Genomic DNA, 11919 nt, shown 5'->3' on the forward strand with positions numbered 1-11919 from the left:
TAGACCTAGCTGTCTAGACAGTTGTGCATGAGGCATCTCATGTATCGAGTCTGACAGGTCATGTGCTCTTCTCCATCCCAACTTCAACTTCAACTTGAACCCCTCCATCAACTACCATCCATCATCAAGAATACTTCTGCAACATTCAACCCTTTTCTACTAACCAATAGCTATCTCCAGGCTAATCACCCCGATAGGTACATTTATGGATTTACTGACAAAATCCAAATGCGAACCAGTTTGCCAGCGAAACAAGGCAATCGAGACGGCAGCCTCTGCAGAAGCAAAGCAGAAGCAAACGCAAGTAAACATCTGCAATGCATCCAGCCTAACCCCATTGCCATAACCGTTACCATCACTAATCAGCACAGAAAAAGCAATTGTCTTGACGCCCCGACCGCAGTGCCTGCACGTGGGCCCGTCCAATGCATCAATTACTCATCTCATAAGATGCTCAGATACCAAACATCTGTCGATCTAACGTCCTTTTGTCGTTTTGATTCCATGGATCATATTTCAACCTTTCTGCCCTGAAACATGTTTCATCTTCAAGTCCAAATTTACAGTTTCGGCAAGTGAGGGGCAGGCCCGATTGAACCATGGGTGTCACAAGCCATGATTGTTGAGATTTTACCAGTTGCCTCCCTCGTCCCCATACTACTAAAACATCATCATTTCTAGTAATACTGGCTCTATCCTAGTACCTTCCAACAAATATTCTGGAGAACTGCGTCCATCCACCTCACCGAGATATAATGTCGGTATCTATCATAATATAAGTCTGGTCTCGAAGCCTTCAACGCATGCGTCTGTCTGCTATTTCATATAATGTGTCCCGGTGTCTGGTGAACAGATATCTAGCATTCTATGCCCAGGCGATGTTGGCAAAAGTGGATTCCATGACAAAGAACTTGTTGGTGCTAGGTGCAGTTATCGTATTTTTTGTATAGTCAACACAGATCATCTCCTATGCTGTCCCGTCTCCACTGTCGGGCATTTTCATCGACGTGTACAACAAGACTGGTGGTGAAGAGACATTTTACAGGGGTATACAGAGCATGGCTGGGTATAGTCTACTATTATGGCTGCGTTAGTACTGGCTGCCAACAACATCAGTTTCATGGCTTCTTTGGCACTGAGCTCCAAGATGCTTTACGATGGGGACCTGAAGGGGTCATATCCAGGGATATTGTGATTGACAAAGAGCGTAGTAAAAAGTGCATAATACAGCAAACTATAGATTATAACTTGTCAATGATAAATGCTAACATGCAAAAACTGAATTCTTTATTATTAGGCCTTCTAGTAAAATTAGCAGTAATAGTATACTAGAGACTATAAAAGCTAGATTCACCTCCTATGCTCTACATGAGGAAATATCGAATTAGAAAGTGATGATTGATTTGGAGATCGATACTAAGTATGATCTAATTTCTTTTTGGGCTCCTTGCCAGAGGACCGCCGAGCACGCCTCTTTGCATCAAGATTACCGCCAGAACTACTCTTAGAATGCTTATCCTGCTTCTGTTCACCAGTCTCCAAACCAGACTTACCCAAAGAGGCCTTTTTCCCCATCTCCTCACAGACCAACCAAAAATTAAAATTCAAAGTTGTCGGGAACATCGGCAGTCTTTCCAATTTTCCGATCATCTCTTGCTCTAAGTCCAGCATCTCCCGTATCTTCGCCGGGTTACCACCTTGAGGCAAGGGTTCTGGCGATCTATTCCCCTCATACACCCAATCCAAGGAGTCGTCGAAGTCGACATCATCACTTTCTGAATCGCTGCAATCCCCAGTCCGCTTGTATCCGATTCCACGGAGATACTCCCGCTTTGCTTCTTCCTCTTCATAGCAAAGCTCATACCAATGGCGCAGTTTGCTTATGGTCAGGGCGCAATCCATGGGATCTTCATCCCAGTCCTCGGTCTCGCTCAGCAGATTCCCTGATCCAATCTTCCTCACTAAGAGTTCTGGATTCTCTCCGGGTGTCCAGTCGATCGATTCATCCTCGAAATCTTCTTCACCGAGCAAGGACAGGTCCGTGTCAGGGTCTAAACCGGGAAAGACCAATCGCGAACTCGGTGGGAGCAGCAGCTTGACAAATTCCCGGGCTGCGGTGCGAGCAACTTCTTCGCAGATTGTTCCACTTTCGCAGATTGGGACGGCAAAATCAACGATGTGGGCGTCGAAATCGGGCTCCGTGCCTAGGGCAGCGTTCATCTCGGGGTATGTCCAGCGACGGTCGATGAACTGGGAGAATCGCATTATAAGCGGTCGTAGAAATGTCTCTTGAAATCCCCTGAAGCTAGTTCGAATGAAGGCGACAGGGCGGTGGACTAGGCTTCTAGCAGGGACTGGATTGGGACAGACGGCACAACGATGATCTGCGGATTCGAGGACGTGCTGCTCGTGGAATCCTGCGATACGACAGTAATCAATTGCATCGTCGGCTTCGTTTTTCGACGGCGCAGGGAGGACGGATGGAGGCCATGTGGATGAGAGGACAAGACAGCTGATTTGGCCGCGTGGTGGATATTTCTTGATAGACAGACTCGGACGTCCCACGAAGACTGTGGTTGCAATTTTGTAGGATCTGTTACTGTCCGAATCACTCAACTGCACCGACGTCGGTGGGGTATTGTTTCCATTGGTTCCATCAAGGGTTGTTCTTTCGTCACGGGTAGTCGCAATGCTTGAAGTTGGACTCTTCAGTGCGATCGGGTTGCTTTGGCGAGAGAGATTGGTATCACTCTGCAGGGCGTTTGGTTTGTTCCACCACGACATGATCCTTTCGATGTAATTCTGTGTTCGCTGAGTCGCAGTCCGGTGGCATTCATATAAAGAGCATATAGGAACAGTCAAGAGACAGAGATACGGCCTGTCGCTCAAGATACTCCCAATACTCCAGTCCACTTCTTCGCAGCTTTTGAGATGTTCCGTGTGAGATGCAATAGTCGACATCAACTGGTGCATCTCCTCGAAATCTGCCAATTCAACATATCCAGACTTTGTAGCGCACAAAGGACGATGCACAAGAGTCTGTGCCAGCTCCTCCTTACAGACTGCACACAGCTTACCGCTCACGCAGCTCAGAATCTCATCCGTGAAGGCCAGTGCCAATGCCACGATAGCACGAAAGACCGGCAACTCGTCGGACGAACCGTTCGGCAGGGAGAAGTTACTCGCGCTGGGAGACTTTACCACACTGTCTTTGGATTGACGGTGATCAAATACCTCTTCAGAGGCTTTCGCGTCGAAACGAGCATGGTCCAGCTGTGGTGATTCCGGGTCAGGATTGCCAAAGAACACGCTGAACCAGATCGGGATCTGTTTGTATTCGGTGACGGTGGTTGAAGGAGGTTTTGCGCTTCCACTGAGTCTGGAGCTGTCTCTCTTGGGGAGCGAGAAACTGAGGTTAGTGGGACTTTTGAGGCTTTTGGGACTCAAGGTTGAGATGCTTGGAGCCATTTTGTTTCAGTCTTCGTAGGACAGTCTAGTCAAATCATGATGAGGAAGATCCAAGTTGGATGAGAAGATGGTGCGAGCAAGAAGCCATCCGGGATGGTTGAGGAGAGTTCCAGGAAGTTGGCTGGATTCACTGAAGACTGTGGCTGGAGTTTCGTGGCAAGGTCAAAAGTTGATCGATATCAATATCGATATTTGGTTATTTTCAAGCATGCGAGGTGGTTAGTTCAAGACACTCGATAGATGGCATGCCAGACATCATCAAGCATCTGTATGCTCTTTTATATTCGTCGTTTTGATTCCATCGGGACATTTACCCTTTGGTTCTACTAAAGTCATGATTATTCGATGCTTTGATGGTTGTATTTCCTCCTATGCAACAGTCGACCTGATCAGCATGAAGCCATTAAACAACATACTCGACTTCAATCCTCAAAGCTCGTTTTTAAATTCCACCGTATCAGGGGTGATTGTTTACAATTCTCTTCTTTGTCTGAAACGATAAAAATAGAAGAACTAGTAGCTTTAGTGGTGGATCTTCGAGCATCCTGGTTTCTGTAGATGTAAGCCGTGCAGCAACCAGACAGCCAGGAATCAGCGGATATCTAGCTGTATATCGACTAAAACTTTCAATTATTCCTCAAGAATTAATTGCTTATTTATTCATCAGAAGAAAAGCAGCAAAAAAATGAAGAAAATATGCCCGTTTGCAGTGCGGAGCTGTGATATGTGCACGTGATGCGGAGATTCCCCCTTTGCAGCTCGACGGTCGCTTTTGGCTTGTCTCGTGTCGCTCCAAAACACACCAGAATTCATTGATTTCTGGCTTTTTTTTCTTTCTTTCTCTGCCCCAGTTTCTAGTTCAGCACGTTCTGTTTAATCACTTTTTTCGAATTTATCTCTTTGTTCGATCATTTGGTGTTCAAATTCGGTTTGGCTATCGTGGCTTCATTGAGGGATCGCCAGGCCTCGTCCTAATCTTTTTTGTTTTTTGCCCCCTCGCTTCTTCATGAGTCTCAGCCCACCGTGGACTTCATTCCTTTCTTCTTCATTCATCTTTCATTCTCCTACTCTCTGTTTTAATATACTTTTACAATGAAGTTGCACGCCCTCTCGTCGCCGTTCCTTCTATTCCTTCTTCCAGCCATCTCGACAGCCCTGGCCAACAACAGCGCCGCGGATATCGTCGAACGTGAACTTCCTGACTTCAAAGCAGGGCCCAATGCGATTGCAGCAGATATAGATGGGCTCGGTGCCCCCAAGGCTGCTCCCAAAGGGACGCTGGACGCCCCGGTCGATGGCAAGGACGGCAAACCACACGCGGGTCCGTGGGTGGAAACCAGTGCGGAGCGGGATCGCAAGAAGACAAACACAATCAACACAGTGGAGGGCAAAGAATTGAAATCAGATAAATCGGCTTCTTCTGGTCGCCTGGGAGCGGATGGGAAGCCAATTCCAAACTCGAATGATGGTGTCATGGATGACCCGTACAGGTCAGGTCCGAAAGAGGGCACTCGGGGTACCGAAGGCGGGGTGTCTGAGAAGATCAAGGGGGAGCAATCGCCTGGGGAGAAGCTTCCAGGTAGTCCAAAGGAGGCGCCGCCGTTGCCTCATAGCGAGCAGAAGGTGACCACATCCGGTGGGGAGACCACCGTAAAGAATGGCAAGGGCTCGGATGGTCAATCGAACCTCGGAGTTCTCGAGGTACTACATAGCTTTCCTCTTCCCTCAGCGACAACTAACTAACACGATTCTAGAAACCCGCTGACTTGCCCGAGAAACCGCACGATATCCCGCATCCTAAGTCCCCCGCTCAGGTCAAGGATGACCCAGTTGGCCTTGAAAGCCCCGGTAAATCGACCGGCGCTTCCTCCAAGACCACCAGCAAGCCAGACGTTTCACAGGAGGCGGTCGGTACACCTCTACACTCTCTCGTTTTCTCGTTCACTATGATCGTTGTCTCCGAAATTGGCGACAAGACCTTTCTAGTGGCCGCTTTGATGGCCATGAGACATCCACGCCTGCTCGTCTTCTCCGCAGCTTTCTCTGCCCTCATCGGCATGACCATTCTCTCGGCAGTGCTGGGACACGCCGTGCCGACACTGATTCCCAAGTCCTTCACCAAGTTCATGGCAGCTATTTTGTTCGTCGTTTTTGGTTTGAAAATGCTCAAAGAGGGACGCGAAATGTCACCGGATGAGGGTGTAGGCGAGGAAATGAAAGAAGTCGAATTGGAACTGGAGGAGAAGGAGCATGAGCAGAGGCGCATGAATCGCCGTCGCTCCTCGGTAACCCCCCATGCATTGGAAGCAGGCCGTATTACCGATCGCAAGTCCCGTTCGTCCAAGAACCGTCTCCCATCGCCTCCGGAAAGCCTTTCGTCGTCGTCTTCGCGTGAATCGTCCCCCAGTCCCGGCCGGAAATGGAACGATGCTCTTGTCGGAATGAACAACCTTTTTTCGCTGCTCCTCAGTCCCGCGTGGGTTCAAACATTTGCCATGACCTTCCTTGGAGAGTGGGGTGACCGTAGTCAAATCGCAACGATTGCCATGGCTGCCGGACAGGATTATTGGTACGTCACTGTTGGCGCGATCACTGGACATGGGCTCTGCACTGCGGCCGCAGTGATTGGTGGAAGTGTTCTTGCTGGTAAGGTCAGCATGCGAGTTGGTAAGTATCTTCTTCCGTGGTGTAATCGACCACTGCTAACAATGTGTGACAGTGACCCTCGGTGGTGCAACGGCTTTCCTTATCTTTGGGGTCATATACTTGATAGAAGCCATTTACTAGAATGGCGCTTGCTTTAACTTGATGGTTTTTTGGCGACTGGTGAATAGTACTATAGAGATGCGGGTAATTTCCAATGTAAATTGATGAACCTTCGACCTTAATATGTTTTTAATAATGATATTTTATGCCTTCGATCTATTATTTCCATTCTGCCTTGTTTTAGACAGCAGTTGTAGCTATTCCTTGTTGATAGAACGAAGCCTCTGTTCCGACATGTATCTACCCCGAGTCTCCGTAGACAGAAAAATATCATATCATGCCTTCGTGTCATTGCCAAGCTAAAATTATAGTTGTAGGTAAATTTTGCATGGTTATTCTGGCTCTTGCTCGTTTTTCTATGCGAATAAAAGGCTTTCTAGATTTTTCCGGTGTTACTCTACCATAGTCTTGGGGGAATGCCGTTATGGATGCGAAATATACATCTACCGGCATACAACAGTGTTTCGATTTTTCTGCTTTTAATCGTTGTTTTTTTTTTTGGGGCCTCTTGAGTATATTTCGATAATTCTTGAACATTTCTCGATCTTCCCACGTCACTTTAAACTTCACTAAAAGGCTGCGTTGTTCTCTATTCCAATTAACCTGGTTCAACCCCGATGCTTCGTAGAGCTGTTTCTGTACGAAGAATTTGATTTCCTTCATACCACCACCACGTTTTATTTTTTTATTTCCTTTTATTTTTTCTAATAGATTTGCATCATTTCTATTTGATCTCCCATGTTTTTAGCCCAAATAAAGCACGAACTGAGAGAGAAATGCCTCTGCAAGTTATTGTAGGGTTAGGGTTAAGGCTAGGGTAATGAGGGGTTAATCATGCTGACTAACGTAACCCTATACCCAAACCCTCCCGCCTTCCAACGCAGAAAAGCCCAGATTTTCCTGCTTCGTGGCGCTTCCCAGTTTTTTTCTGCCTCTTCTTGCCTTCTCTCCTTTTGCGTCCATCAACCTCACCATTATTTTCCATCCCCAACCTTGTGCTATTGCATTGATATCTTCTATCAAACACGGCTTGAAGCTATAGAGCTTCTCTCCGCCTTATCCACCGCCCCAGAGCAATGCGATCGGTGTAGATGTCGCTCTCGCGGTCGCATTCGGTATTGGCGGGTCCCTCGAGAATCAGCAGGGGTGAGGAAATGACTTCAACTCCTCTCTCTGGGACTACGCATTTGCGCAAGTTTATCCAAGAAAGTCACAGTCCTAGCTCGCCTCGGAAACGCGTGACAAGAAGTCAGAGTCGAGAGAGAGAGTTAAGCAAGGATAATGGCGGTGATGGCGACCGCAGACGATGGGGACAGCGCAAAGGCAGAGCGCGTCAGAAGCGTAAGTTGTGATGTTTTCATTCTTATTTTCTCGTTAAGTTATTTATTTATTTATATGACCATTTCTTATCTGGCGCTCTTTCTGGTCATTTGAAGATTGTTGGGGATGTTGACAGGCGCGCGTGGCGTTTGTTTACATCGCTTCATCCGCTCACTTGGGTCATGGTCAAGTCATTGCATGATGCTTTCCTTTGATTTGATGGGCTTATTACTTTTCTCACTCAATCCTCTTTCATTTATTGCTATATCTATTTCTTACCTCTGATTTGTTCAACAACTCCCCGTGTGGTCTTCGATCTTGCTTATCTAACTGTAAACAGAACTAGAACTGGATGCCGTGGAAGAGGAACCATCAATCACCTCTCCCCAAAAGACCAGGGCTCAACAGTACAACCGGGAAGTTCCAGAGTCTCCTGAAGATGTAGGAAACATGTCTGGAACAACATTTCTGCCCGCCTCAGAGCCGGATACAGATGTTAATGCAGACATGATGATTGAATCGCTGCCGGATCTTGAGCGAGCAGCCAAAAATGTCCTGGACTTCCTAGTCTTGTCGTCGCCAGATATGGTGACAATCGTCAACGTGGCCAAAAAACTTGGGGATCCCAAGACCAAGCATCCCCAGCGAAGAATGCTTGAGCGCTCCAGGTCTAACTTGATGAGCAACTCCAAATACTTCACCAACCAGACATACATTGATGTTAGACAGGTCAACCGCTTGGTTTTGCCAATGTTGACAGAAAAGTCTGCCGTTGAGGAAAATTGGAGTATTGACCCTATCCTGCACCGGGCAAATTGTGCGCGCTTTGCCCATCAAGTGCTCCTGGCCAGCGGTGATGCTAGCTCGCCCAGGCAGGCAATTATCAACCTGGAAGGTCGATTTCCATCGCCTTTCATGTGTGACATTGTCGGTAATAAGCGGAATGGCGATCCGGCGAAAAGTTCCTTAGAAACGGAAACCCTAAACCTTGCCCTGGAGATCAGAACCCAGTTTCTGATTCATGAATTAGAAAGGCGAAAAGACGATGATCAATTTGATGGCAAGGCTATTATGAATGGGGTATTTTTTGATGACATTATGCCCGAAGAAGAAGAAGAAGGGTCCGGAGACGGGCAGACATACCTCCGTGGCTTCAACCTTGGTTTGTTCGAGGATGAGAATGGGCGTCTTCCTGAGTGCTTTAGAGATACCGTATACTCTAGGATCAGCGAAATCCGTATGCTAACGGGCGACCTGGAAGACTCGGTAAATATTGATGTGCTGAAAGGCGCCTATCGTTGGGAGATGTTTGCCATGCGGGCCGCTCAATGGGTCCGCAAAAGAGACGAAGAGATTAATCAAGTGCTAAAATCGCAGCGGGGCGCGGAAGACGTGCGCGACGACTACATACGACGTGCCGCCAGCGTGGTCGAAGATGTTGATTTATCTCAGGACGTGACGGCTGTTCATGATGAAGAAGTTTTTGTTTCCGCACCGGAGTCTACAGCGCAGACCGAACAGCCACCGCCAGCATCAGCTCCTGAGAACCGTGAGCGGCGAAAATCTGGCAAAAAGTGAGTGATTATATGCGTCTCCGACACTATCCCAGCACACTTGCTAATATCTCCAAGATTTCGCAACCTTCAGGCAATTGGACGCTTAGGTGCGAGAATGAACTCTGCCACTGTGAGCCCGGCGCCGCGCCGACACTCGGAGTTTGCTGTACCGGCACCACCACAGGCTAGTAAGCCCTCCGCGCCGGCGCCTCGTCGTGAAACATTACCTGCGTTGCCCGAGCCTACGCCGCCAACACCGGAGCAATCTCGCAGAAGATCGCCATCCCCGGATAACTATGACACCTCTCTTCGTGAAGAGGAGGAATTGACGTTCGACGATAGTATGGCAACTGCCCCGGAGAAATCTACCAGTCCGACTATGCGTGGAGTCATGGAGGAAGCGCTTCGACAGGCCGGTCCCACGCAAGCAAGCCAGGCAGCCGAGGAAACAACCGCCCCTTCTTCGTCGGCCCTGAAGGTGTTTGAGTCGATCAAATCGGGACGAAATCCTAGCACCCCGAGACGCCCTAGAACAAAGGGCCCTGCCCATTTCATTGACCGCCAAGTAGATGCGCACAGAGTCTCACCTATCGGGCATGAAGCGGAAAGAGCCAGCGTTGAAAAGCATAGACAGACGCAGCAATCGCGAAAGCGGACACGAGTGGCATCGGATGATGAAGATGCGAGCGACGACGACTTTGCGCAGGACGAGCGTTCTGTCGATGTTGCTGCCAAACGAGCACAGAAACCTGAACAGCCTCAACAGAAGCGGCAGAGAATAGTGGAGGATTCATCTCGGTTACTGGGTACCCTGGCAGCGGGGTTGGCTCGTGCATCAGAAGCCGAGAGCCCTGGTCGCCGGCCAACTGCCGGACACGAAACCCGCCCCGAACCTTCTCCCCCCAGACCTACTCAAAGACGCAAGCCTTCCCTCCATGTGCCCGCTACACCACGCACATATACTGGGGGTCGAAGGGGCTGGACAGAAGGCGAAAATGCTCGACTTATCCGATTGATCGAGAAGCATGCCAACAAGTGGGCGCAGATCGAGAATTCGAACATTGCCGAGAATGTACCAGAGGGAGAGGAACGAATTGATCGAAACCAGGGACAATTGAAGGATCGTGCACGGAATATGTTATTAGAATTTATTCGGTATGGTGCCCTTTATGTTTCATGGATTATATGCTAACAGTATTGATAGGAGAGGAGAGCGGCTCCCCAAGAATTTCGAACTGGTCACGATCAAATCGAACGACTTTAAAACCCTTCAAGAGCAAGGCTATGACATCCCTGCTGCGATTAGCGCGAAGATGAATAAGTCCCACCGGTAATAATGCTTTTCTTATTTGCTTGAATTGAGCGTGCTGGTCTTTTTCTGGGAAATGATACCCCGTTGCAAGTCATGATTCTTGTTTTAATTGCTTTTTGGCTGAATGTATATAGCCCCGGCTTAATGAAGCGGGCAGCCTTTCGGTTGAATCTTTGACGATTCGTCTATGTCTATGTCTAGTGTCTAGTATACAGGATTAACGCATTACTGGTATCCAAACGATTGTTAGCAGTACTGATATTGTACATGATCGAATATGAATGAGTAAAACGAGCGAAGCATTTGTAGATGAATGATATCAGCGTTGGAACCCGACCCGCGGATTCGCACTCAACCCAAGCCCCGACAATGAAGACATTATATAGTATTCGCGTATACTGAATATTATTTTTTGTGCATCGTTGCCAACCCTCTCTCTTTTTCGATTAACGAAGATCACTGCATGAGAACTCCCTGCAGAGGTAAGAGCTCAATTACAGCAAAGCGGCAACGAGCGGCAACATGGCAGCCACGACACCGGAGCCAACCTGAACGGAACGACCGGCAGCACCGTTACTGGGCGAAGGGGTAGCGGCAGCACCAGACGAAGAGGCAGCGCCAGCAGCCTTGGAAGCAATGGGCGAGGACGAGGCGATGACGATGCCGCCGGCACCACTCTGGGAACCCATGGAGGGAGCGGTCAGGATGGTGGTGGGGATCTTGGTGGTGGTGGGCTCAGCAGCGGCAGTGCTGGCCGAGGAAGCAGAAGCCGAATCAGTCGCCTTGAGGATCGAAGTCGCCATGGTGGAGGGGACGCTGACGGCCGTTGTGCCGGAGTATTCAGAGTCGCTGGACGAGATGCCCTGGTTGTTGATGTCGATGACAGAGAAGGTTTCGGAGCCACCGCCTGAACAAGATCATTAGCATGGGTTTTCATGAGAGGATACATCGAAGCAGGATAGACATACAGGTGTCTTGAGGCCATCCGGAACATTTCACATTGCACTTGCCGTCATCGACCTTGGCCGACGAAGGGGGCAGTTCGTTTCCGCAGTAGCATCTGTCTCCGTCGGTCAAGGCCGCGATGGAGAAATCGCCCTGTTGACAGGTTTGGACACAGTAGGCGTAGTTCTGGTACGTGTAGGTGCCCTGGTCTTTAAGACTACCAGCGTCATCAAAGCAACCTGAAGTTCTGAAGCTGCGGGCAGAGACCGAGGCAGCGGAGAGGGAGAGGAGGACAAGGGATTTGAGCATCATGTTGACTGATTTGTTGATAGTAATGAAAGTAATGAAAGTAACAGAGAGTGATAGAGTGAATGAATGAAGCAGAGAACGAAGAGAGAAAGAAAATAAAAGAAGGAAACGATGTGCAGCTGTCAAAGAGTGTCAATCGGGGCGTTGCAGGATTTTTAAGACATTTCGCTCCTTCGAAATCCTCCAACGTCCTCCACTGCAGCTTCAACTCACTGCGCCCCGCTGACGCAAATTTCAGACTGA

At 48.7% G+C, this 11919-nt stretch overlaps 4 protein-coding genes across 4 annotated transcripts; 2 read left to right on the plus strand and 2 right to left on the minus strand.

Annotated features, from left to right (window-relative positions):
• Positions 1–1416: 1416 nt before the first annotated feature.
• On the minus strand, positions 1417–3468 carry ASPWEDRAFT_29298 (uncharacterized protein; the record flags this gene model as incomplete). Its single annotated transcript, XM_040833254.1, has 1 exon — positions 1417–3468. The coding sequence occupies one exon, from the start codon at positions 3466–3468 to the stop codon at positions 1417–1419; it is 2052 nt and encodes a 683-aa protein (XP_040687805.1).
• Positions 3469–4406: 938 nt separating this feature from the next.
• Positions 4407–6351, plus strand: ASPWEDRAFT_42047 (TMEM165/GDT1 family protein). Its single transcript, XM_040835701.1, has 3 exons — positions 4407–5169; positions 5223–6135; positions 6188–6351. Exons 1-3 carry the CDS (start codon positions 4561–4563, stop codon positions 6253–6255), a joined length of 1590 nt encoding a protein of 529 aa, XP_040687806.1. The 5' UTR covers positions 4407–4560; the 3' UTR covers positions 6256–6351.
• A 1347-nt stretch (positions 6352–7698) lies between these two features.
• ASPWEDRAFT_561512 (uncharacterized protein) lies at positions 7699–10680 on the plus strand. Its single transcript, XM_040838270.1, has 3 exons — positions 7699–9128; positions 9186–10265; positions 10315–10680. Exons 1-3 carry the CDS (start codon positions 8005–8007, stop codon positions 10442–10444), a joined length of 2334 nt encoding a protein of 777 aa, XP_040687807.1. The 5' UTR covers positions 7699–8004; the 3' UTR covers positions 10445–10680.
• A 236-nt stretch (positions 10681–10916) lies between these two features.
• Positions 10917–11679, minus strand: ASPWEDRAFT_29301 (WSC domain-containing protein; the record flags this gene model as incomplete). The annotated part of the gene is made up of 2 exons (XM_040833255.1): positions 10917–11329; positions 11391–11679. 2 exons carry the CDS (start codon positions 11677–11679, stop codon positions 10917–10919), a joined length of 702 nt encoding a protein of 233 aa, XP_040687808.1.
• Between the last annotated feature and the right edge of the window lie 240 nt (positions 11680–11919).

The sequence above is a fragment of the Aspergillus wentii genome (assembly GCF_001890725.1).
Source record: "Aspergillus wentii DTO 134E9 unplaced genomic scaffold ASPWEscaffold_5, whole genome shotgun sequence".
NCBI lineage: Eukaryota > Fungi > Ascomycota > Eurotiomycetes > Eurotiales > Aspergillaceae > Aspergillus > Aspergillus wentii.